This window comes from Amblyomma mixtum, chromosome 1 (genome assembly GCF_055824585.1).
Source record: "Amblyomma mixtum isolate Tamu chromosome 1, ASM5582458v1, whole genome shotgun sequence".
NCBI classification, from domain to species: Eukaryota; Metazoa; Arthropoda; class Arachnida; order Ixodida; family Ixodidae; genus Amblyomma; species Amblyomma mixtum.
The window spans coordinates 325,733,490-325,760,421 of NC_143012.1; the positions used below are offsets into that span (position 1 = coordinate 325,733,490).

The window sequence follows — 26,932 nt, forward strand, 5'->3', positions numbered from 1 at the left end:
TTCACATTCGACTACCTTTTCACCGAGGCGCTTTCCTTTCACTGCATTTCCTCTGGGTTGCTTCTGTCTCATTTATTTGTTTTCATTTTCGTGTTTCTTACTCTTCTAGTAGCCCAGCTAGAGGGCCGTTCACCTGTCACCTCCTGTGTCCATTCTAATTTAGGGTTGCTTTCAGCATCCTCGAGATTATAACTTTTTTCGTCCCATATGTCATTTGCAGTCACCTGTAACTACAGATATGCACGCGTAATGCAGCCGACACCTTGGCGTCCTGTCATTTACTGCATGTGACTGCTATAAGATAAATTGGCGAGGAGACAGTACTGATTAAAGTTCGAACGCTGGTTCATGTTGTTATGGTTGAAATTAAGGGAAAGAATGGGGCACGGGCAGGATATGTGAAGCGCAACACAGGTCTCTCAGATCGGCAGAGTGAATGCCAAGCGAAAGGACAAAGCTGTCTGGAGCCGTAGAAACCCGATTAGTGCTATGGACATAATGTTCGCAAGCTTATGTTTTTCGTGAGCTTGGCGCCGGACACGAATATAAATGGAGAGCATTGGGAGAAGCGCATATTTTGCGATGGTTTTGATTGGAATGATGACGGTGGTGGGAATGGAAATGCTACCATTTTGATGCGGCATCGGCTATGCCTTCTCTCGGATAGTACAGCAAAGGGTAGGGGAGTCCTTCATCCTTTCGCTTGGCGTTCACTCTGTCGTGCCGAAAGACCTATTTTGCGTGTCACATATTAATGTCCACTTCGTTCCCTTAATTTAAACCACAGCAACCACAGCAATGGCTGTTGGTTTCCTTCATATGCATCTCGTTACGTGCAGCAAAAAACCTGGCCAGGAGTCTACTATAACCCTCTTCTGCAGGTTTTTATTTTGCATTCCCTCTTTTAGAATAATCTAGCACAGTCTTTTCGATGCTAATAAAATTCCTCACAACAAGTATACACATAGGCTGAAATTGTAGCCGTTCGCGTTCGACTTTCTGAGATTAACATCGAAAGAGCTTCGACACGTAAGCACATACTATCGTTCGGGGAAAGCACGAGACCGTATTCCACAAATCTGCATGGGGTAAAAGTTCAGAGAAAAGTTGATAATGCGATAAAGCACAAACTGTGTGTACGTTGCACATGTGAACTGAAGTTGCGAACTAAAAGCTGGTCTTGTAATGCAGAAACAAATAGCCGCAATCTATACAGGAGGCGACACCTGGCTTGATCGTATACGTGCTCCTTGCTTTCTACTTGCTCACCTTTAATCCTGAAGCTGACCATATGGCGTACATACCTCAAGGCTGTTTTACAAATGTCTTTATGTTTAACCATTGACAACTTGTAGCCCCCATGAAATGCCCTCACTGGTGAATACAAACGACCGTGACTCGCGTTTATCCATGTGAAGGAATACGTTTAACAACAAAAACAACCATATGAAAACGCTGTTTATTTAGCCTCTTGATGGGATTTATAGCATTCAGCACCTGTACTTTTCTTAGGCTTAGGTGAATGCTATTGTCAGTACTTAAAACTTGTGAAGACAACGTAAGACGAGCCTGAAAATCAGCGCAAGCGTAAAAGATAAGCCGTGACCAGATGTGTGAGAAAATGTCAGTTTTACTTTTCTACTGCTTCTGGAAACAACAGCTGGCAAAGGTGTTTTACAATCGATAACATTCACAACCGCATTGCACGATGACAGCTTAACTTTAATCTTGGTGAAAACGTAATCTCAAATTTGAAATAGTTTGCGTTTAAACTTTGAATGGGCACTTATGATTACTCCCCTATACTTCATGGAATTTTCTCAATAGTTCAGGAGATCTTATGAATAACGCAAAAGTGCTGCAGGAAAATAAAATCTGTACTCTCTGCGCGAACTAGGCAGATGTTTTTACATGCACTCACCTCCTATACGAGCGCACTTGGCGCAACCTCAGCTATTTTCTGGGCATCAGTAAATTCCCTCCGTATGATCAGTGACATCCTCACGTGGCTGGATGTGGAAAGCGGAAATTCTTTAGCGAGCGAAGGATCCTACCGTAGCTTTTATTAATAAAATGCTTGCTTCGAATCCCATTCTTTGCTGTTATTAATCGACAGTATACAGGAGATGTGTGCCTCTCGGCAGTGCGTGAACCCTTTAGTTTATTCCCTACTTTCGAGATTAAGAAAAAATCTAGCACTTCTGACCTCTTCACTGGAATCGCAATCTGGTTGTTGCACCAAAAATCAATCAAAATCGGATTTAAGTGCAAATATAAAGCCTGTTAGACCCTTCTTCAAAACATGCGCTCTTCAATTAACACTTGAACCACGAACCAGCAGAGCCATAAACTGAACAACGCACTAAACGCAAACTGTACCATAAACCTATTCATGAAAACACTTATGCATAAATTACTTGTCCGCAAAAGGTGCTTACTATTAGAGAATGTCCAGATATATACATTCCGTTTCGACAAACGCGGGCGCTTCCTAGACGGCACCGAGTTCAGCACCCAAAAAGGCAGGTCATACAATTCTTCGCTTAGGAGGGCGTAGTTGTAGGCCTCTTAGCTTAGCAACCCATAGTAGGGACCAATAATCGGAGAACACACCGGACGAGGTAGCGGACAACACAAGTAGGTACTAGCAACTGAACCGACAATTGCGTTGTCCCCTGCCTCCGTCCCTATTACGTTCTTTACCGTTGGATGCGATGTCAGCGTATACGTGTTCCTAAAAAAAACGCCGAGAGGATCGCGAAGCCGACTGTACGCGAGGAAAGTGCGCGGAGAGAGTGAAGTGGCTTGCGTGCCATTTCCCTAATGGGCCAAATTCAATGGGAATGCGCTGGTTTCCTGGACCGCGAGAGAGAATTCCGGGCTGCCGGAAGCGGTGGCGGCAGCATTCGCTGCGTGGCGCCTGTAAAGCCACCGATACGAGCGCGTACGTGTGTGTCCTCACTGGAGAACTCGTTTGTCTTCCCCCTCACCAACAACGCCTTTCGCTTCGCTTTGCTTTCTCCACGGAAGCACACTGGTTCCCTTTCCACTTGACGCTACGCTCTTAACACTCGTAACAAGCTGTCTTGTCTCTCGGCTCTCCCTCTCCGTTTCGGACGTCTTATCTTACTCCCGTGCAAATGCCTTCTTAGCGCGCCGCTCCTGCGTCGCAGAGGAGAAAACAGAGTGGGTCAGAATTAAAACACCGCTCTGCATGCAGTCGCCGCTCTGCAGTGGAGTAATTTGCGTTGCCGTGTTTAAACAGTTGTCTGCCTACCGGGCCTGCGCGCGTTGTCGCGTGGGAACCCTGCCTTCTTGGGTGCATACGGGCCCGCATAATTGGGGTTGCCGCGCTGCATTGTTTTCCCCGAGGCGGACACACTATCTTTGGTGCGCGCTTAATTCACCCAGCGAAGGTGAAATGGCGCGCGGTTCGCACTGGCTGAATTTCAATTCGCGGCAAGTCCTTTGTTTTCGCTCGCTCCCCTGCGTGTTATCTTAAACTGTAACTTTTATTTTACTTGTTCGTCCAGCGCGCGTCAAAATGTCTTCTACTACCTACGCACCCGTGTGTCCATTTGGTTGTCGCGACCCTTTGGGCCTAATAGCATGAACGTTGCAACTGAGCGAGCACTGACATGAAACTTTACGTTTGTTTACTAGCAACCTAACCTTTCTGGCCTTTGAGCGAGCTCACAAGATCAACGCCAATCGTAGTTTTCGTGCAAGTGGCTGTCGATGCGTATAGCACTGGATGCGAAAGGAAACCTTCGAAAAATCGAGACACAGAACGGGACTTGAAAAGTGAATTCGTTTAAGACCTCGAGGATTTCGCCACGTGTGTTTCCTGTTCCTTTCTCAAGAACGGTACACAAACTCGTTGCCTGTGATCTAGAGCCGTTTCGTGGAAAGTAGGCTGCTCAAACGCGTGTGATTATCCAGCCTTGTGTGCAGCTTATCAGTATAATCGGTCGTTTCTGTGTCACACAGTATACGGTGAGCTCTGCCGCACCGAGCGCTTTCCGGCCGTTAATTGATGTCCGCACTGCTGAGCAGTCTTCTTCGCCACACCGCTTGCACGCAAGGGAGGAAGCCTCCACAGGGCCCTGAGATGGGCAGAAGTACGTGATGACCAGACCGTCTGGCGCAGATCATGCTAGATTGGCTAAATTGTGGCGTGCTGCAAATGATTTATGGTGTCACCACCCTCGGCCACATTATTTCGCAAAACTGGCTTAAACTGCGATGAAGTAAGTAGGAAGAGAAGTTAGGGTAAATAATGCAGCCGGCGTCACACCTAGCTATCTATCTAGCAACTAGTTAGTGTTCTCAAGGATTCGTTGAGGTAATGAGTTGTGTTTAATTTTAAATGTGCATTGAAGCACAAGAATGTATCTTTCATTCAACCTGCGGTGAAGATCATGTATTCAAGCCGAACACGCATGTCCACCCAATGGAACTTAATGCGACAGAGTAAAAAAAAAATACACCACACACATTAGGCGGAACTTCCAGGAACTTCCAGGAATGACGCAGGAATGCGTCAAGCGAAGAAAAACCTCCTTGTCAATCTTGACATGAGCGGAGCAGTGTCGTCAATCTGAGGGCCGCCTCTGCGAGCAGGCAGGCGTTGATTAAGTAAGATGCACAAGAGCGGGAAGCCACCTCGAAGAAAAAGTTAAAAGAAAAACCCTTCCTCGCCTTGTGAGACCGGCGGGAGTAGCAGCGTCCGGTGACGGAGGCGTCAGCGGCTTCGAGACGTCAGATGTAAACGAGATCGGCGGTGGTCGCTAGGCCGGCCGTAACAAGCGTGTGTAATGCGTGCGGTCTGTGTGTGATCGTGGGGTCAACCCGCAGGGGTCGCCCAGCATGCGGTCGATAAATATGTTTTAGCGTCTTGTCAGCCAGTCGGAAGCAGTGCGCTCGCGTTGTCGACCATCGGGCTACTCGACGGCGCCGTTCAACGCCGCTGGCGTCATCTGCTTTTTATCATTTTCCTGCCTACTTGTTCACCGGCTTGCACTGCACTGACGACCGGCGAAAAAGGGCCGCCAGAGAGAGAGAGAGAGGGTGAATTCGCTTTCATCTATTCTTTCTTTCTATTTGTTTTGTTTTCTTTGTTTCGCGTCGCGTTGAACGAGTACAGAGCCCGGCTGTCAGTAGAGCGCCGTCCGATGACACGACTCATCTCGCTCTCAATGCGCGGCGGCGCTGTCTGTCTCAATGTTTGAACGTGCTATCCGCGCATGCGTCGGCTTTCTCTTCGCTTCAGGCTACGTAGTGTCTCTGGCGAAAAGAAAGAAAAAACAACAACAGAGAACGAGGTACAGTGACACTCGCTCAGTGAGACGCGAGAATTCGTTGAAGGTAGGCGGCATTTTGATCTCGCGGATACTAGGGCAGTGATTTTGTGTTTTTTCTTTTCATTTACGTTGTTCTTTTTAGCGATCTGGCATCATCGTGCCTTAAGCACTTACGCTCTGATGTCTTTATAATCGTACCTTCTTTCTATACTGTTTGTAATATATTCCAATACATTCTGTACGGCAGTGTCCTTTGTAATGCAAAAAGAGACGGTTCGCTTATGGAGTGTGCAAGCAAAATACTGAAGTAAAAAGGAAAGGAAGTCAATACTGCAATGCTGTGGTTGACGCAGCGCCACATCATGGAGATCAGAGGAGGTATATGCGCACAGGCCATTTTCTGGACTCCTCGTCATCTTGCGGTGAACCGACCATGCAAAAAAAATGACGAAACCAGTGCATTTCAAAAAAGAAAAAAAAAAATCTGGAATTCCAGCACTATGCTGTGGAGGGCGAGATTGTTTGTTTGCTGTAGTTGCCAGGTGCACTGCATCTCGCAGTCATTGCACCTTCCTATACAGTGAAATGCCCGAGCTTTTGGGGCGGGATAAACGCGTCCAGTTTAAAACGCGCAGTGGCGCGTGCAACGCGTACGTGTCATTCTTCCACCTCTCCTCTCGCACTGCGTTTCTTTTTTTCCGCGTTATACGCAAGCGCCACTTCGCTGAAGTCTCCGTCAAGCGTCAGTGCCTCCAAATTGAAATGTGCAATCAGGCGCGCAGCCTCGCTGCTGCACATAGCTTGCTCGCTCGGAAAATGAGTTTTTGTGAGCGCTTACATTCATCTGCGTGGCAAAACGAAGAGGGTTCGTCCCCAGGGGCTGAAAGTAGACGACGCGGGTAAAGAAAACGAAGCGCTGGTTTCTCGGCGGCTTTTCGACGGCGTCGCTGTTCTACCATCTGTGCAGCCAAACATGCGTGTCACGAGCATGGCTTGCGAAAGTGAATTTTGTTTTACAGAAAAACACGTCGTGTATGTGTGACTGACATACCATGACGTTGCTGAATGGCTGGTTAAATGTAATTCCCTGTCAGTTTTTGCGTTGACCAAAACACCACGAAACACACTTGGTATGAGAAATTAAGTGCACAACACACACGGCTTGTGCTGCAGCCGTTGCAGGATGGGTTAGGAGTTCTCACTGGAAATTCTGTTCAGTCTTTTTGGAGTCGTTGCACCAGCAGATAACAGGTATCAGAGTTGATAACCTTGTATATAGGAACAGACTGGTATACCCGCAATGAAGCAAAACAACTTGAATATGACAAAAAGAAAGGAAACATAATGTCGCCGTTACTGGTGCAGTAGTTGCAGGAGTTAGCAAAATAAGTGCCCTGACACCGCCGAATCATGCTACCTTGAGAGGAACTTAAACATAGTGACACATGTTATTTCACGATAAAAAGTAAAGAAAACAACGCAATGGAACATTTTGCCGCTATTCAAAAATTTGATGTCCGCTATACGACGAACCTCGGCCTCAGACTTCATGGACAGAGGAAGGAACCGAAGAGCGGGTGAGGTTCCTGACGTCAGGAGGCCTGAGCGACCTTTTGTGAGCATGCACTGCAAAGTGACGTTAGTGTGCCCTATGAGCGTTTTACCTGAATATTAAATTCCTTGTTGCTGTTATCAGATACATCAGCGGTATCAGAATTGGAGGAGATTCTCACGTTTGTCTTTCAGTCAAAATAGTGATTCGCATCCTGTACAGCCCGCATCTATAATGACAACCTGATCAGATAGAGAACGAATATCACTCAGCTTATGGGCAAAGTCACGCTGACGGGAGCCGCTCATCTCTAGATGTTGCTATGATGTTGTCTGATGTGCTCCAATGCTAGCAACGTGTTCAGGTCATCATTATCTATGTAACCCACCCCCGCCCGATTTTTTCTTTTTTCTACCTTTGGGCGTGGTGGTTACGTGACTGAATGAGTAAGTAAAACATCGGAGCCCTCTCTTACCGTGTTTTCCTCCCCCCTTGCCTCTGCGCAGGTACCTGGTAATGACAGCGACTACGCTGCTCTGCATCGGCGGCACGCTAGTGTTCGAGGACTCACGGCCGACGCCGTACAACCCAGAGTACGGCCCGGACTGCGCGCTCATCGTGACCACGACCAAACCCCACGCGGCCATCATACAGAAACCCTCGCTAGCGTCGGCCGCTGGCCTACAGTACCTGTCCAATTTCGTGCCCCAGTGAGTATCCGAGGCCTCTCTTCGTCCATCAGTTCTCGCTTATCTCCTGATCCACGGTGGCTGACCTCTGGGATATCGGTGGTCGACACGGTGTGCGTGCAAACAGGGAAGGGAGTTCGTTGTAGAGTAAGTAGGAATGTCTCATCTCGGACAGTTCTTCGCCCAGTTGAAAAAGACGACGGTAAACTTGTCACTGGAGCGAAAATTCTTGCAGCATTTTGGGACATGAATATCTGTACTGAGAAAAAACAATTTTTTTTTTTTTTTGCCGTCACGACGGCAGCACTTTCTGCAGTACTGCGCGGTCTCTTGTCGCTCTGTCGTGAAGCAAGAGTCTGAATATGCTGCTGATTATGCTCTTGATACGAAAAGAATTTCTGCCGTTACGTCACAAAGAAAGAGGTTCCTGTTATATTTCGAAATACACACAAGCGGATTTTTAAACACAAAGCAAAAACCTTGTCAGAGCGTGCACTATTGGGTATTTTGGTTTTGAACATTGGCGATGATGTAACGCTGCAGACAAGTAGCTACCACGTCCACTTTGCTTCCGAACTTCCCAAGAACTGTGAAACCCCTTAAAGTAAAATTCTTCAGAAGTGTACTTTGTAGGCAGGCTACGTGCTCAAATCGTTCGTAGACCTCTAGTTTCAAAACATTGTTACCACGTGCAGGTTAAGTGACGGATCACGTGCTTTTTTATTTGTTTATTTTCCTATTTCGCAAGCTTTCTTTTCAGCACGAAATGGCCCATATGTTAGAGGCAACAAAATAAGAAATGCTAAATTATAAGTTTTAGAGGACTCTTTGCAGCTTTGTACTTGTAATATTTGTTTGCAATTCACAACGTGAAAACTTAGTCATTAAATGTAATTAAAAATAAGTGAAGACGACAAAAACTACCGTTGCTCCTTCTATAGTGTTTCCAACAACAAGTCTTAATTTCTGTCGTTCTTCTGCACACCGTTATATTTTTTAACCTAGGTTGTTCCCCATAAAAAAAAAAATATGTCTACGTGATTAGCGAGGCAGGATAAATGGTACACACAGCGGCTGTCCTGAAAATTATAGGTCACGTCGTAAGCAAAAAAAGAGAAACAAATAGCATTTTATCAAAAATTCGTGCCGTAGCATGTTAAGATCATATACTGAGCCAAATCTACGAAAGGCAATTCCCTAAAGATTGAAGATACCGATAAAGTCAAACAGATACTAGTGACTGACATGCATGCACCTTTGCTATTCTCATGTATGTGCTCCAACATCATGTATGCGCCTCAAGGCCTCGCATAAAGACGACACTGCACCGCCTTCGTAGGAACGCTCTCAGAATTGCCAATACGACTTCTTTGGGACTACTGAGCTCCGATGCGAGTTAGACTCCTGCTCAGCATGCCGGTATTACTTCTACGCATGCGTGCGGAACTCTGAGCGTTGCTTTAGTTGGTGAGAATTAGCAGTGTGTGCTACATCCGGCATATGGTGATCAGTGCCGGTTTGTTTCGCGAAAAGCACACGCTGGCGATCCTTAACCCTGGTTATGAAGGACCCCAGTGCAGCAGGTAATAAGTGAGATACTAAAAGGTGGCGCAGGTTAATCTGCGCTGCATTAATGTTCCCACTAGGAGATTCTGTTCTGCTCATGTTGTCTGTGTACAGCCGTGTGCGTTATAGTAGTAGTAGAAGACCTTTATTTGGCCATAATTTACGGGCCGAACATGTCGACCGCCTGGGCGACCAGAAGTCGCTGTTCTTCCTCCCCTTCAGCGCCAAGCCAGTCGAGCCAGGTGGTGAAGGATAGAGAACGTAGGGGGTACGAACCCGACTGCTGAGCAGCCGGGTAGTAGAAGAGGCAAAAGAGAGTTTTAGAATTGAGGACCCAAGACTCTGTGCCGCCAAGCCGCGTTGCGTTGTTGCTCTTGCGTTTAGAGGAACCGCAGAGTTTGAGAGTTGGGTCAAACGCAGACAGAGTTGCGTCGAGCGCTCGTTACGCCACAGTGGGGAAAATAAAATTGTGTTTGAAAGCAACAAAAAAGAAAAGCTTTTCTTGCAAGTGAAAACGAGCAATGCTTTTTTGAGCAAGAAGAGCGAGCAATAAAATATCATAAACGTAATCGTTTTGTTAGTACTACAAATTAAGTAAACTATCTTAAGTCAAGCAAAGCCAACCGCAGTCAAGTGTTCTTAAATAGAGTTTTTTTGGTGATTCACTTTAAAACTGCGAGTTCACCTGTGTAAAATAGCAAAAATCAGTTGAAAGGCAGCAAGTTTGCTCTGCGATAATCTGCTGTACGGTGATTTCGCGATTTCTCGTCACTCGCGAGGGTGACCCAAGACGGCTTGGGGGCCCACGCTAGTTTTCGATTTTTAGGTCTTGGGTTAACGCGAACGCAACAGCCCAAGACTGGCTTGGGTTCTGCGCATGCGCACTTGCGGCCGGCAATTCTCTTGGGGCAACAAGCCGCTTGGGCCCCCAATTCTAAAACTCTCTAATGTGGACCTGGCCCATTGCCTGGCATGCGGGTATGCTGAGCAGGACTCTAACGCATCGAAGCACAGTAGTCCCAAAGAACTCATATTTGCAATTCTGAGAGCGTTCCTACGAAGGCGGTGCAGTATCGTCTTTATGCGAGGCCCGTTTAACGAACAACGTTATTTCTGCGCACTTTCCGGACGCCAGTTACAGTCACGAATGCAGTAGCGTCCGTAACTGCGGCGAGAAGTTATTACGTGCGCTCGGGCGCGCTCGCGTGCACCTCGCGTTCCAGAATCCCGGTGGCGAAAAAAAAAAAAAAACATATCGGCCGGCATAATTTCTGCGGGCGCGAGAAAAACACCCCAGCACGCGCGCGCAAAGCAAGCGCCATCAATAACGTGCCAACACGACAAAGTAATTACTTTCTCCTTGCCAGCGAGCTAGCAGAAAGAACGAACTCGTCGACGAGCAATCACTGCGCACGCACGCATATCCCGCGCCGTTTCCTTGCCAAGGCAGTGGCTGCTTTGCACTCGCGAGAGAAGAAGAAGCCAAGAAGTGAGCGGGACTTCGTGAGGCACGCCGCTGGGTTGGCTGCAAGGCAGCGGCTGAAATGCGCGATGAGAGTGAATGATATCCGTAGGGGCAGGCGCCGTATGCTTTGCTGGCTGTCTATATACCTCCGGCACTGGGAAATACTACGCACGAAGCTGTGTAGGTGTTTACAACGAGAGCTCCATTGGCAGAGACACGCGCGCGCCCCGCGAGCGGTAATTTGTTCACGTGCCCGAGGCTCGCGGTCCCGCAGAGCCGAAACGTCGCGGAGACACTCTCGACAGTTGCGAAACCGGGTCGTTTACGGGGACCCGAGCAGCCGTGGCCGCGTTGTTGGAGCCCGGAATGGATGTGCATAGTCGCTGCCTGTCTGCTTGGGCTAAAGGAATTCGATTTCTTGTACGTATATACTGCTGCCGGCCTAACCTAGAGCGGGTACACTTCGGAAAGCAATGCGAGATCTGAACCTGCGACAAGGCAGGCTAGAGCTGTTGCAGCAAAAAACAAGCATCGTCTTAGGTATATGGTTTATATGTGCGCTGCGTTAGCAGCAGCGCACCCAGTACTGTTGGCCTTATTCGATGAATTAGCGGTCAAATGGCGCAAGTGGAGCAGCACCGCGGTTAGGATGCATTGACATCGATTACCCTTTGATTGCACGGCGTACTTAATTTGCTGCTTGTAAGCGCCGTGGGGGCGCTTTTGGCTAGAATGTTTTTTTTTTTTGCTTGCTAGGTTCTCCAAGATATTGACACGAAAGTTGGGAGGCTTTGGGTGACCGAGAGAAGGGCACAAGCGATCCTTTAGTTCATTTCAGAAAATCGAGCTTTGCGTATCTTGTCTCTCCAAAAAGCCGACCTATTGAGGCTCTTAGGTGACGTATACCTAAGCAAGCTATAGGCTTTTCGTTCGAAACTACGCTTGTGTACGCTTTCTCAAAAGTTTAAAGCCCAGGAGGTTTGCTTCTTGGTCCCACTGTGTGGCTCATTATGGGAGCGAAAAAGAGAGGGAGGGTTGGAAGGGGGTCTCTTCAATGAAGACCAGATTTCAGCCGGCATGTGGAATACGCTGACACACTGGTCTGTTTTGGTGGAGGGATTTTGAGAAAGAGAGGTGATAGGAAAAAACCACAGAAAAAAAAAAGATACATGGAAGAACTATAAAATAATAAAACGTGCCGTCATTGAGTTGCGGGGAATACACATTGCAGATGAATGCAAGAATGTTTTAAAATGAAGTGAAAAAGTGCGATAACCTGTAGATGGGTAGACAAAACGTTCAGCTCAAAAAAAAAAGGGGGGGGGGGGGGGGGGTTACAAGATGATGTTAAAGTTTGCCCGTGAGTCCAGCATCCTCCAGCACACCCAGCATTCCAAATTCCTTGAAGTAAGAGAAACTCGCATTCTCAACCCTCCGAAAGTTAGGACTTCTACGGGTGGTTAGGGAGCCCAACGACAAGGCTTAAAAGAAACCCCTTTGAACTCTTTACTTTTGACAAAGGCTGTACATGATGTATCAATAGAATAAAGTCTACGCAGTAGAATCTAGCTAATGCTAGATGAAGACAAAGTTAAACATCTCCCTCAATTATATCAGCCATTTTTTTTTTAAATACGAATTTATGTTGTCGCCCTCATATACGGGCGCATCACTGCTACAGAAAGGCCGCTTCTCGGCAGTACTTCTATCTGGATCGTTTTTTTTTTCCTTATTCATTGCGTTCAGCGCTCATAGTCCATTTCAGTAAGCAGTGATATAAGGCGATTTATATGGCCGATGTTCTAATACGCACAAAAGTTGAACTGCTCAGTCCATCTATCCTTGTTGCGTTAGAAGAAAAAAAAAGTCAGCAATCAAATAGCAATTCTACGAACTATAAATGCAGCAGTGTTGCGACTGTGCCTTAATAAGGAAGCACCATGCAGGTTCATAAGGAGCTCTTCAACATTACTTATCACGACGGAAAGCACTGTGTCATGCGTGAAATATTATTGCCGAGGCATGATGATGATGATGTCCTCAGGCTTAATGGCACATACGCACGGCGGGGGCCGAGGCATGCATTCGCTAATGCCCTTCTAGGCGCTAGAAAAAAAGAAAGGAAACCTATAGTAAGAAGCAAAAATTGCTAAGAGAGAGACGAAATTTTTTCCGCGGTTATTATTTTGCATCGAATGAAGATTTATGGCTGTAATAAAGTGCGTAACGGATTTCGGCTCGACCTGTGTTGCCCAGTTTGGGCCCCTTCATCAGGAAACTGTTACATCATCGAATTCGCAACCGACATCGGTTATGCAGTGACCTCGAGAAATGTAGGAGGACAGTAAGGTGCAACGCGCCGGCGAAAAATACCGGCAAAGGAAGCAGATAAGGGGGCTAATGCGTACACCGCTACCACGGCCACGACCCGCTTGCGGTTCGGAGAAACCCGAAGGGGTCGCGGCGTGACCGTCGGGCGCATATTTAGAACGTAACTTGCGCTGCCATAAGCGGCATCTGCATTTTCTTGCGCACAAACATAGTGAGCCAAGCAGTACCACCCTTACCTTTGACCCAACGGCTTTTGCTTTGGAGCACATTTGTTCCAAGTTTCCCCCGCCGCTTGTGTGACGACACTGCTGACACCGTAGTCACGAACCAGCGGGAGCGAGCCGTAATGAATCAAAGCAGCGTGTATGTGTGCCGGATTTGAGGCGGCGATATAGGATGGTGAAGGAGGCGAATTACTGTAATGAAAAGGGGACATTGCCACAGCGTAACCTGCTAGGCAAGGAATGTTGCCCCAAATATGTTGTAAGAGTTGCAAATTCGAAAACAAGCGGCGTGCTTTGCAAAATGTCTGCGTAAAGTAGTTGAACCTTCAGTACGTTGTACGTTTACTTCCTCTCGTAGTTTCTTTTCTTCGTGCTTCCTCTTCCTTTCCACTTTAGACCTCCACTCTCCTAAAATATTATAGTAGGAGTTGCCATTGCTTAGAAGATCGCCCATTCTGAAAAGGCAAGCAAATGAAGACTGCGGGTTAGGTCCGTTCTTGACCATAGTATTGCCTTCACTGTAAAGGGACAGGAAGGATAGACGTCTCTACCACACAAAGTTTAACAATGATTTTAAGGAAACCCTCTCTCCTCTTACAAATGTTTGTACAAGAGGACTCCCCTTCGTCTCGGTCGTGAAAAAATACGAGTCGTTCGGCCCCTTGTTGAAGTTTGTTCCCTGAAATATCGCCTTCAGGAATGTGTGCCAAAGCGAACGTGGTTTGTGTGCCCCCCCCCCCCCCCCCCCCCCCGCCCCCGCCCCCAGTGCAATTTCTCGACTAAATCTTTACCACTTCACCATCCTGACGCCAGTGGATATTTCAATACTTCGTAGCAGTCACATACGAGAACAGGTAAATGAATGTATTCATTAGGTAAGTAATCAGAGGGCTACGGAACGCAGAAAGAAGAAAGAAAGATATACGATCTAACAACTCCAATAATATATGCAGGATGAAATGATTCTAAAGATAGCTTGCACCGTATGCGATCAAATGTAAGCTGCATTGTGAGGATGATTGTAAACTGAGCGAGCGTGTGTGCTTCATCCCCTATACATTGATGCTGGTGCGCATTTCACTGACATGCTGTTTGTGCCTAATGAAGCCTTCGTCAGCGCATGTAAACAGAACCTGTCTGCGATTCAGGCGCTACTGGTATCCGTCTGACATGTAGGGACATTTTAGGGACATTTGTAGGGACATTGGCCCAGTCAGGCGTTCATTGCTACCGCCTTTTGCCTCTGCCCCTTGACACTACTTATGTACTGTCTTAAGCACAATAAACAAACAAGCAAACAAACAATGTTCCTCTTCTTTCCTGTCGGGGCTACATCCAGGGTTCAACTTCTACTTAACACAGATTACTGCTTAGTTGTTATGAAAATATAGCAGGTACACATACAAACAGCACAGGGCAAGCTAAGGACAGCAAAGACAATGTTTGTGTTAACGTAGTCCAAGCTTTGGTCCTGTCCTTGTGCGTTGTTCGAACCACGTGCCTCCTTCACGTCCGGACAAAAACGAAAAGGCCGTAAGCACTGTTCAGTGATGCATTTCTAGTAACTTAGCTATTTATTTATTATTACTTTTTGCATATCTGAATATTCCATCAATCTAAGGCTCTTAAATCGGCAAAGAAAGCTTAAGGTGATTTTCGAAAATGTTTGAAAATATGCTGAAGACCAGATAAAGGCTGGAGATACAGCTTTTGGTACCTGTTGACATACACTATGTTATACTGCAACTCTGGAACCTCCATCTTGTGCGCAGGCTGAAGGCGGTTACGCTGACCGAAGGCCAGCAATGCATCACGTACGAAGACGTGAACCAGGCTCTGCTCGAGGCGAAGACCAAGTTTGGTGAGAGTGTGCCCAACGAGATCTACGAACTCTCCTCGGACACACCCACGCCCGAGCACGTGACCGTGCCGTCCGAGATCGTCCTCGACGCGTCCAGGATACTAGCCCAGAAGTGAGTATGCATTGTCCATGACGCACTGTTAAGACCACCCTGCAAACTCATTCCACGCGCTCTCAATGAACTGTGTGTACCGAGGACTTTATGAAAGGCCCCTATTTGGGAAAGGGGCTTAGCAACTGTCCACTGCCTACACTGGCTATAATTTTATTCGTTGCGGCAATACTGCCACTTATTCGCGAAGGCAGGAATCTTTTCCAGCGCCTTTGAGTACGTTCCTATTAAAGTTTTGGCCCTATGAGGACAATTGGAAAAGACCGGTTTCATGTGCTAGCCATGATTACTATAGAATGCGACCCATAAGACAAAAGCGCAATCTTTGTGTTTGAGAGATAGACTGTCGGAACAACTTCCCCCTTAAGCTTACGTTAATCATTCGTGGTGAGATATAGAGGTAAGCTGTTGTGTAGGTGCCTGGATTCTGGTGTGGGTCTGTTACCTAATCATCTACCTAAATGGTACATTAAAGCACTGGGACAGAGAACGAGGGCTGTCAGTAAGCCCATCAACATTCCATCTATGAGTACATGCCGACTGGCTCGAGACATTACTTGACGACACTACTGCTACGGGTTAGAAAAACTGAAGGCCCCGTGTATATATGTGACAAAAAAACAAATTCGGTTGCGCATCGCTTGCAATTAGAGCGAAAGTGTGCGCATATCGTGTTGTTGACCACAGGGAGAGAGAGAGGCATAAAGAAAGAAAGAAAGAAAGAAAGAAAGAAAGAAAGAAAGAAAGAAGGAAAGAAAGAAAGAAAGAAAGAAAGAAAGAAAGAAAGAAAGAAAGAAAGAAAGAAAGAAAGAAAGAAAGAAAGAAAGAAAGAAAGAAAGAAAGAAAGAAAGAAAGAAAGAAAGAAAGAAAGAAAGAAAGAAAGAAAGAGTAGCACTATACCCACAGACGTTCCGAAGTGCTAATCTTGCAAGGTTCGCCCTTCTTCCGTACGTGGTACAAAGACAGGAATCCATCGCGTTATGAAACCGTGAGCACACTGGAGCCTGACCGCCGGAGAGTTGGCGTAAGATTATTTCCGATAACGAACCAGTTTCCGCAACGCACACGATTCTTTCAACGTCACCCAGTCGCATTCAGTTCCGCACATGCTATCAGTCGTCGGCGAGTCTATGTAGCTTCTTCTCTGACCTCTAAAACGCACGACCTCAAAGCTGCGCGGCCTCAGACGGCTTATACCTGCTCGCCGCATTCGCACAGGCGATGTACGCGCGATAGAGCTTTCTCCGTCGGGGTCGCCACAAGCCTGCAGTGTGGGAGCAGGCAAAGCCCACATGGCTCATAATGCGTCGGCCCCCGAACAAAACCAAAGCACGAAACATAAAATTAAACCGTGTTAGCTCTCAACAAGCATAAACATGCTGATAAGCATCATGTGAACCTTTCACGGCAGAAATTAGCGAAAAGTCACGCAGTATCGAGTGTGGCTTCGACTGGTGCATAGGGTTCCTTTAACTGCTACCCGCTTTTGCCAATGAAATGGTTGCACAAATATATCTGCTATGTTCTTGGTGACCATGGTATATAATAAATTTTAAAGGCTAGATAAATGAAGGTGAAGCTAGAACATCTTTTTCCCACCTACTTTGTTCTTCGTCATAATCACTGTGGGATGGTTTATGTAGCAGGAAGAGATCAGCCATATATGCACTCTAAACATGAGTACACCTATATGGGAGTTAAAAGGGGGTAATGTTGTCCCCTAGTGGACAGTTACCTCCCTTTTTACACCTGTCTATTTAGAGTGTAGACACGTATGCATGCTCCCACCTAAATCCACTAAACGTGAGACTAAAAACACGCACCAAAAGGTCAACACCGTTTAAAATTCTGACATGGATAAAAAAAAAAGTTTTAAGCTCCTTGAACCGTTCCAGGAGAAACGCTACTGCTATATCCTGTCCTTTCTTGGTGTCGGTCCTCTCTGTACTTCGCCTCGTTAGATATCTTCGCCCTGTGCCTTTTATTTCCGCCGGTCGCAGTTTGCATGTTTAAGATATTAGGCAACAATTTCTACGGCCGGCACAACCTTTTCCTTCCTTTTTACTCTTTTTTTTTTATCAGCAAACCACTACCGCCATGAGGCATGCCTAGTGGCCGAAGAGAGACGAACTCTGACCCCGAGTGGCTTTCTTCTTCCTTTTCCTGAAAGACATGTGAGCTCTTCCTGCCCACAGGTTCCATTAGTCTGTGGGCCGATACGTAGAGCCAGCAGTAGCGTCGCTTTGGACAAACGTAATGAGAGAAACGTTGGCAGGATCATAACGACACACAAACTCTGAACATACAACAGGAGACACGGGCCCCTTGCAACATTCGTGACAGAGCTAAGCCGCCTCTAGGCATCTGGGGGATTGACTTCGGCAAAGATAATGCTTGCGTACACATAGCTGTGTGCTCCGACCATGCGTTAGTGCAGCGAGCAATTGGTTTGGTTTAGTTTATGGGGTTTAACGTCCCAAAGCGACTCAGGCTATGAGAGACGCCGTAGTGAAGGGCTCCGGAGATTCCGACCGCCTGGGGTTCTTTAACGTGCACTGACATTCCACAGTACACGGGCCTCTAGAATTTCGCCTCCATCAAAATTCGACCGCCGCGACCGGGATCGAAGCCATGTCTCTCGGGCCAGCAGCCGAGCACCGTAACCACTGAGCCACCGCGGCGTCTACAGCGAGCAATTGAAAGTTTCTTAGAGCAGTTGTATCAGCTAACTGTTCGACTTTTTGTTGCGTTTTTTACTTCCCCTTGCCATCTACCTTCTTACGAATGCTCTTAGGCAACAAAGGTGACTCACCGGCCAGCGGTGGACGCGCGTCTCGCCCCGCAGGTTCTCGCTGTCGTACCACGCCATCGTGTACGGGCTGCCGCAGATCGACACCAGCAAGACGCTGGTGAAGGACATCTGTCCCACCTTCCTGAAGCCGGTCAAGTGTGAGCTCAGCCGCTACCGCACGCTCACCGGAATGTGCAACAACCTCGAGAACCCGTCCTGGGGATCCGTGCGCTCGGCCATGGTGCGCTACCTGCCGCCAGCCTACGCAGATGGTACGCCCACCTTTCTCGTATCACCACCGAGTAACCAGCTGGTATTGATTTCTGTGCTGGGTTCAGTTGGCTATTTCTTTAAAGTCTTTGCGATGCTAACGCTTATCACTGTAAGAACACTAGGGCTCGTGCTCTGTTGCGCCAGCTATTGCTGCTTGTGTACCTCCAAAGTGCTAGAATACCTCCAGTACCGTCGGGTACCCTATTAAAAGGCGAAGGCGAAAGAACCAGCATGCTCTATTTACCGACGCATCAAATACCACGAAGCCGCTCAGAACACAATGATACGATTCAGAACGTTACTGTGAAGTGCGAAGTGTAAGCTATGTCATTTGCTCTTCGTGCAATCTGGCAACTTTAATTAGCACAGTAAGAAAACATAAACTGCAGCGTGTATTTCCTAGTAAGTTCAGATTTTGTCACGAAGGCGTGAGTATTACACACTCGCAGACACTCTTCGTTGCCTGGAGAAGCCTGGTTGCCTCATGTGCAGAGCTCCAAATTACCTTACTGGAGCATGAGCTATTCCAGGATCCAGTCATATAGGATGCATACGCTTAGCGTCCAACGTGTCCATTGTCCATGTGTGCGGTCTCTACGTGACACGAATGTCACTTAGGGCAGTGCTAACCATTGCGCGAACAAAAACATGAGGCCCTTCTAACAGTCGACTACACAGTTTCTAAGCAAGAGAATCTAGACAAAAAGAAATTAAAGGAAATTTCAGCGAGAGTTCTGATAAACAAGCGAATTTGTACCATTAACGTCCTCTATTCGCTGCCATGCATGCCAATCAGCCGCTGCTCAAGGGTTCAGTCCCCGCGGTAGTGTGAGGCTGCAGTTTCCAGTGTCACGTTCCGAGCAACCCGTGCCAGCTTGGCCATTCACGCACTAGTGACTCCAAGCGTTTGCGTTGCAGCGCGTATAGTGAGTGACCCTTTCCGTAGCCAGTTCGCTCTCCTACACCTGAAGGCCTGTTACGAATCAATCGTCATCCTTCGTTTCATTGGTCCGACGCGCTATTAGGCTGCGTACAGAGACATCAAAGCACCTGACAGTAAAGGACAAGGCAAAGTAGCGAAGAAGCGTAAACCTCGCGTCTGTCCTGCAAACTACAAAAGTGCGAATATGTGCGGGAAAAAAAGGTCAATGAAAACTTGGTCCTACGCCCCTCGTATAACGTGAGTGACGGCAATCGGTTTGCATAGGCGCGCAGCAGGCGAAGGCACCCGAACTGCGTGCAAACATTCGCGCTGGGGAGTTTGACTTTCCTCCTGGCAACTAGGTAACTGGAAAGCGACCTCGTCTCAGGTCGAATGGAAGCCCGCATGCGAAAGTTCGCCCAAGGCTCCCACTACCATCGAATACAGAAATGGGCCGCGTGCCTGCGCGCGCGCTCATACAACCTACAAGGACAGTGCTTCCAGCGATGCGCTTTGGATGGCTCAAGGGAGGAGAGGCTAGAGGAAAGACAAGTTCGCATCAAGAGAGAAGAATAAAAAGAAAAGAGAAAGAGAAAGAAAGAAAGAAAGAAAGGATAAGCGCGAACATAAGCAACACAACGGCATGAGCTCGCAGCGTCGACGCAAAGCAACAACCGGCGGAAGCAGCCCCGGGATCAAAAGAGCAATCTGCGGCCTTAGAAGGTGCATACCTCGCTTTACAGCAGGTGGTTAAACTAACTATCTCTAGCTTCTATCAAATCCGGCCTCTAGAAAAATTCGAGCTCGTGAAAGCCGTCTGAAGCGAGCGCGCGCCGTAAGGAAGCGGGAAAAAATAACGAATACAGAAAAAAAGACTACAGCACAAGACCTTGAAACGTTGCTTCTGATCTTTGCTCAAAATCAGAGGCCACGAAGGAACGACGCTGCCACTTTTGCTGCTCCATTTCTTGTGCGGGGTTGCGTAACGCGTCAGGCAGTCAGCTGTTTCAAGCTCGGACACGATGAATACTTGAGTGGCAGCTTGTTATTTTCAATCACAGCCGCATTTCAACTCTACTGCTGTCCCTCAGCCAGATGCAAGCGGCAAATAATGACGTCTAGGAGAGATTGTTGGACCAATTGTACACGATCTCAGCTCGTATGAGAATGCGCCATGTTCTCCAAACATCGACCCTGCGACGTCACCTCGCGCGAAGACGTTGCCTATCTAACGTCTCTAACCGAAATTAAATCCCCTCTATTCGCTCAGTCTTTATCACCTTTCATTTCAACGAAAGTGATAAGCACATGATCATTTACCACACGCACAGAGCGTGTATATCTCAAATATTCCTTTCAATGTTAATATTCTATATGCCTTAAGCCTTTTCTGGGTTATCGTAACCAAAATCAGATTTATGTGCTGCTTTTCGAAGCGGTGGAGGCTGGTATTACATAGCAGGAATTTCTTTTTATGGTTGTCTTCTTTTAATGAAGGAGCCTTAATGCCAATGCAGCATCAAACATTTATTCAGCTACCTTCTCCCAATAAGTGGAAATATGGGGCTCACACAACTTCCGACTATTCTTTGATAGCCCGTTTTTTAAACGTCACCATCATTTAACGCAAAAAAAAAGGAAACGAAAAGCAAAAGCGGCGTTTTGTATCCTACACTTATAAAATTAATTGTATATGACAGGAAGCATTTTTCTTCCAGAATAACGTGCATCAGGAGGCAAGGCTGAGTACAGCGTAACGATGGCCTAGAAATACGTAAGGAATGACGCAATGACTCAACACAGCGTAATGAGTGCAAAGTAATAAAGTGATTCCTACAGCTAGGCCACCGCACCCCCTGATTCTTCTTCCCTCAAACTGCCCCCGCTCTTTTCGGCACCGTTTCGATGAAGACATCTCATGGAATCCGCAGTTAAAACACGCGCCCCGCCCCAGGTGCTTCATTAACGGCCGAGAGACGGCGTTGAAATGTGCGATAGAGCCATGAAGACGGCCTGAATTTCACTGTTCACCACGGAGCGAACTAGAAGTCCTCTGGCATCGGATGGACTCGTAAAACCCCGCCGCATCTTGCAGTAGAATCAGCTGCATGGGCGACTGGCTGTTCGGTCGTAAAGGAAGGAATGAAGTTGAACGCCGTACATTTGCTGCGCCGACAGGTGCAGGCCAAAACGCGTGCTTGTTTGCTTACATGCGATGCACGGTCCACCAGAGAGAAAAAAAATCAACCGCGTTTCCAGCTGCGAAACAAACAGCGGCAAGTAGCCACTATTTTTAAAGCACCTGCCAATGTTACGGCCTGTTCGTGACGGCAAAACAACGCAGCAGCTCGTGACGCATCAACTTCCTTGACGCTAATTTTAACGATCCCACCCGCTAACGAGAATAGTACGTGGACTTGATGAGGAAGCTCTTCAAAGTCTTGACGCATTTAGTGCGCACAATGAAATGTACGAACAAAGTCCTCGCCTCGAAAGAATCGGTGGCCGAAAGGAAGCGTACGAAGAGTTTCCTTCTTACTTCCAATGCCAGTAGCATGCCAGCTCTGTCGGGACACACCCAGTTCGGAAGCAGTGCGATACTTCAACTAACTCGACGTAGCTAATCTTGTTAACGCGTTGACTAAGAGGCGACTATAGAGTGCACTGTTTCGGTCACGTGCGTTAGAACTATACTGCCGCCAGTTGTAATGCTGAAAGTAACACATCCAAAAACTGCCGCTGACAGTCCTGAAAGGTAGAGCAGAGTTGCCTCATTTTGCGATACGAATGATCACAGGTTGAAAACATACTTTGGTGCATACAAAAAAAGGAAGATTAATCTTCGTTCCATATGCGATTTTCTGGACGAAACGAGCTAGCTGGCGTAATACTCTTCATCCTTCCGTTCTTGTTTTTTCCCCGAAAAACGTTTTGCGAGGTAGTATTGCTCTGCATGCCGCGTGAAAAAAGGCACTAAACGAAAGCGGAAACAAATTTTTACAATAAATTCATATCAGCAGTTACATCGCGACGTACTGTAGTGGACGTGTTCATAAAAAGCTAAGTCGAAAAATTACTGGGAGTTTATGCAGTAGGTAAGAAAAACCACATACACACACGCACACACCGGGTGGCCAGTGATACTGGCGTAGGACCAAGTTTTTCGCCACACATGGTAGATCGTTCGGAATTCCCGTTATGTAGTGCCAGCGTCCAGCTAGGTCAACGTACGGGCTTCGTGTGCACTTGAGTCTCCTGCTCCCGTTTCTACCTTCGTTTACATTAACCGCCCTCCACCTCCTAAAACTCCTCGAGCCACACAGACTCGACGACGTTGCTAGCATGATGATTAAATGCCCTAGTCAGCGGCGCGACCCCCCAACGGTTGCGGAGCGCTCGTTCTTTTGCGGATAGTATACTTCGCTACACAAACAGAAGCGAGCAGGGGGACCTCGTGGAGGGCAGTTCTCTCTTTCTACAAAAAGAGAGAGGTGGGCACAGAGAGGTTGAGGAGCGTTTAAGGATGTAGGAGCATGCGGCGGTCGGCGCCGTCTACACAGGTGCCGCAAAAGCGCGCATAGCCGGCGTGCTCTCGCAACGCTCTTGTGCGCGATCAAGGACCGCTAAACGAGCGACTGCCGCTGGCGGCGTTTTTCTCGCGGCCACGCCGGAGAGCTGCTCTGGAGATTCACCCCCAAAAAGAGAAAAAGGGGGACGCTCCGTCTGTGCGCGGCCTCCAGAAAGAGAGAGAGAAAGGGAGGTGAACGCGCCAGAGACGACCGCCGAACCGGTCGCTATACCCTGCCCGTCGCCCGCGGCTCGCACGCACTGCTCGTTGATGAGGCTGTTGGTGCAGCGCACGGACCAAGCTGCGGCCCTGTTAACGGAGTGAAAACGATCACTTCGCTCTGCTTTCATTTTGAGAGAGAGAGTGAGAGAGAGAGAGAGTTTCGCCTTCGAGTGCACCGGGTCTGGCCTGTTAGGCTGGTGCGATAATTAGTAGGTAAAGGGGCCTCCACTCCTATGCAGGCGCGGTTTCCAGAGCGTAGAATTAGGCGCACTGTTGACTCAGCAACGGATAGTTGGGTGCAAATGCAACGCCGATCAGTACAGGAAACGGAAGTGTGCGTTGTGAGTAATCTCCATAGCGGGCAGGCTAGATCGCAGTTTCTTGCCGCCTCCGGCAATGTGTGGTCAGGTTGCCAGGTGCGAATGCCGCTGCATGTAAATGGGACCCGCGTATTTGAGTCGATGTAAACTTTCTGTGTACCCTGTGCAATTACTGGCTAGCATAGAGCGGGGAAGGGCGACGAATTAAGGCTGTGTTTGCAACTCTTTCTGCCCTTTCAATAAATTCATTATTTGCAAAGAGTGCAATGAGTGCGGAAAAATGTACTTTTTCTCCCTCCCTCTTCTTTTTGGCAACCCTCTTCAAACTAGGCACTGAGTTTTATATCTGAGACCGAGGAGCGAGTGCGTCGATCATGCCCCGACATCGCTAACAAGCGGCAAGGAAACGGCTTACCGAGGCGCTAACCGCATATTAAAAGCCAAGATGTTTCTTTGCAGCTTGAGCCAGCACCCGGTTCCATGAGCTACAGGTCATTCATATTATGCGCAAGCGATTCTATCGCAGTCCCTGAAGGTATAGCTATACGACACACCTACACCAGCGACACACCTACAACAGTGCTTATGCACTCATGCAAATCAGTGCCTGCGAGGCCTTGTACGTCCACGGCCTCATATTCAAACCACATTCCTTATTAAACGTTCTTCAAGCAGGAACAATTTAACCCTGTCCGCTCTGCCCCTGGAGCTGGCTCCACTGACGCGTAAGCGCACCCAAAAGGGCCCAACGCGCCGGTAGCGCACGCGGCTGACAACAGCAGCGGGCGCGCAGTTTCACCTTGAGAAAGGTGTAGTGCAGGCGAGTCGGTCACATTCCTTCGCTCCTACGATCCGATTGGGGCGGTGGCGCTGTGCGTAGACCTTGGTATCCGCTTCACTGCAGGGACCTGGCCACTTGGCCGAAATCGATGCTGGCGGCAAGGTGCATATGCTACGCGCCGACCATTATATGGTACACGAATGAGCATGCGGCAACGTTCGCGACTCTCAGCGTCCGCCCTGAGGACAGCAAGCAAGCGTTGCCCGTTGTTCGTACCGTTGTAGGTATCGAAAAGCTTGACACGCTGCGAAACCGTTCAGGCTTACAAAGGCGCCTACTTCATAAATCACACTCGGTTGCCACAGCGTTATGTGCGCGAGGGTGTAGGCCGACACGCGCTTAAAGATCAGAAGGCGAACCGGCGTGAATATACCTAAGGTGCTTGTTGAGTTTATTTGTTGTTCGATTGCGTCTATCCAGTGCCTACTCAACGATGTTGTGCAGTCCGCTACGATTCGTTGAGTGGTACTTAGTCATCGCGCTTGGGTAAGGAGACGTCGCGCGCATTGGAGGATCTGGTTTGACTGCGCCGTTTTCTTCGTGCCTTATTTATCAGTGAGATAGTGTGTTCCGATTTTACAAAGCAGCTACACCAGTGTTGTACTCACGGAAACTGAGCTCTCAGGTGGCGCCAGCGTCGGTAACGATTGAGCCACGTGCTTACCATTCTTGAAAGTTAGCTTCTACCAAGCGCCGGTGTCGCGTACAGCTATGCGCGACGTCCTATGCTTATATACAGTACTAAAGGAAAGCCTTTTTAACTTTCATCGGAGATGCTTCCCTTCCCTCATTCGTGCTAGAGCCAGATTTCCTCCTGCGACAGGTGCGTGTGCACGTGTGGCCGCGCCGTACGTTAGTGTCTCGCAGCCCCGTTAACCTTATGCAGAATGGTAAACTGCGCTCTTAACTATGACAAAAAACAACTACAAAAGCATTAGGGCAAGTTTGCATTCAAAGATTTCAAGCGACTAATATTTACCGCTGCTATAAAAAAGTCAAGAGGAAGTCTCGCTCTAACAAGCCTCGCGGCGACGTTAGTGTAGCCTGTATGTTCAATTAAAGCTACCAACCTCCAGCTTATATATCTAGATTTCACAAAAGCAAGCGTAAGCTCTGATGCTTAATGGAGAACTGTCACACTGAAAGGACTACTAAAGCGCTGCACACGTGACGTGGTTATTCCGCTTGCCGAACGAATGTCACTTTTTCAGTCCTTTGAGTATGTACAGTCTTTGTCAAAAGTTTAGAGCCAAGTGGGTTTGCATCTAAGCCTTGTAGTCGGTCTCCTGTATCATTCCTGGAAGTCCTAGCTATCCATTGGAAGAGGCAGGACTAGAAATATTCTCACCTTCGGGAAATTTTCAGCGCTGGATATGCATTAGGAACCACGCAGTGTGGTTCAGAAGCAAACCCCCTGGGCACCAAACTTTTGACAAAGACTGCACATTAGAATTATCTTTTGGAATTCAATAAGGTTAGTTTTCGAGAGAAAAAAAATCTCGGGGAAACACCCAAGTGTTCGATGGTGCTTCAAACCTGCCAGTTAGTAACTGTCGAGAACTTAAATAATAAAAAAACGAACAGAAAGACTTCTGATTTGCGGAGTGCTAAGAGACGTTCAGGCGAGGCTGCTTAAGACGTGACAATCACAGGTCTGTCATCGGCCCTGCCCTTTGCCGCAGGAGTGTCGGCGCAGTCCGGAGTGATCGCCGCAAACACCTCGTCCTCATTAGCACCTTGGCGTAGACAGGAGCTGTCATGCTGCAGATGCAATGCTGCCGTTCCACTGACCCATATACCAGCAAGGCGTCGTACGCGAAATCAAGAAATCCTTAACCGCGCCCCTCTAATAAAACCATACCGGTGTTGCACTTCTCTGTGAGGTAATGCAACGAATGAGACGCAATACGTATACCTTGGAGGTCACCATGGAACGATGCCGTTTCGTTCCAGTCAGACGGCACTGCCATGGCTTAACCGAGTTACTGCTCTGCGCTGAACTAAGGAACTGGTTCTAGCGGATAGCGTTCGGAATGGAAGAACCTAATCTACGCTGTGTGCGCTTGCTATAGGAAAACAAACTAAGAGCGGCCGCTCTGTTCGTTTGTTGACAGAGAGAGACCAGAGGGGGTCACTGGAGAGGTGAGGCCTCCACTATATCTCCACTCCCTCCCTGCTATTCCTGTCGATCAGTTTACTGTTGCTTTAATTATAGCTTCTTCTTGTCGTAGGCCTCTTTCTCCAGATATGGTAGTTGCGCGAAACACACACACATACAAGACAGGGCACGGGACGACCCTGTCGTGTGTGTGTGTGTTTGTTTCGCGCAACTACCATGTCTGAAGTATTAAACCAACTAGACCGACAACACGTTCTACTTAGCCTCTTTCTCCTCGGATTGTTTACCGCGCTGTATATGTAAAATGCGTGCGAAGCCGACCGCTATTTCATGTTGGTAAACAGCGAGCAGTTCGTGAAGGCGGGCATCGTTCAGAAGCCCGGGGGTGGGGGGGGGGGGGGGGGGGGGGGATGAGGGTACGGACAGCAGCATGAGTGCATCCAGGTGGGCACTCGCAGGGCGTACGAAGAAATGGGACACTATTCATAGCATTGCGTCCCCAATCCTCCCGAGGTCTTCGGCCAATTTCCTCGCCTCTGAATGATGACGACAAATCTCCCCAGGGCTGCAAGCGCGGCACGATCGCTTATTTGGGCGCATTCGTCTTGGCGCGTTTGACAAACCTGACCGCGAAAACGTATCAGGCGAGGTTTTGCTCTTTACAATGCGTATAACCATGGGCTATACATACCAGACCTCGCTTGAGATAGGCTTCGCCAGATAGGCTTCGCATATGCGAGGTATTTATCGATTAACTTGCTTTTTGCGAGCCT

General features: G+C 48.0%; 1 protein-coding gene across 1 annotated transcript in view; it reads left to right on the forward strand.

Moving 5' to 3' along the window:
• The first annotated feature begins 4,245 nt into the window (after positions 1-4,245).
• LOC149372784 (immunomodulatory peroxidase-like) overlaps positions 4,246-26,932 on the forward strand; it is a 69,310-nt gene continuing 46,623 nt past the window's right edge. The window contains exons 1-4 of the mRNA XM_089582538.1: positions 4,246-4,250; positions 7,362-7,565; positions 14,903-15,103; positions 17,949-18,166. Coding sequence (XP_089438664.1) covers positions 4,246-4,250; positions 7,362-7,565; positions 14,903-15,103; positions 17,949-18,166 — 628 coding nt within the window. The remainder of the gene's footprint in view (positions 4,251-7,361; positions 7,566-14,902; positions 15,104-17,948; positions 18,167-26,932) is intronic.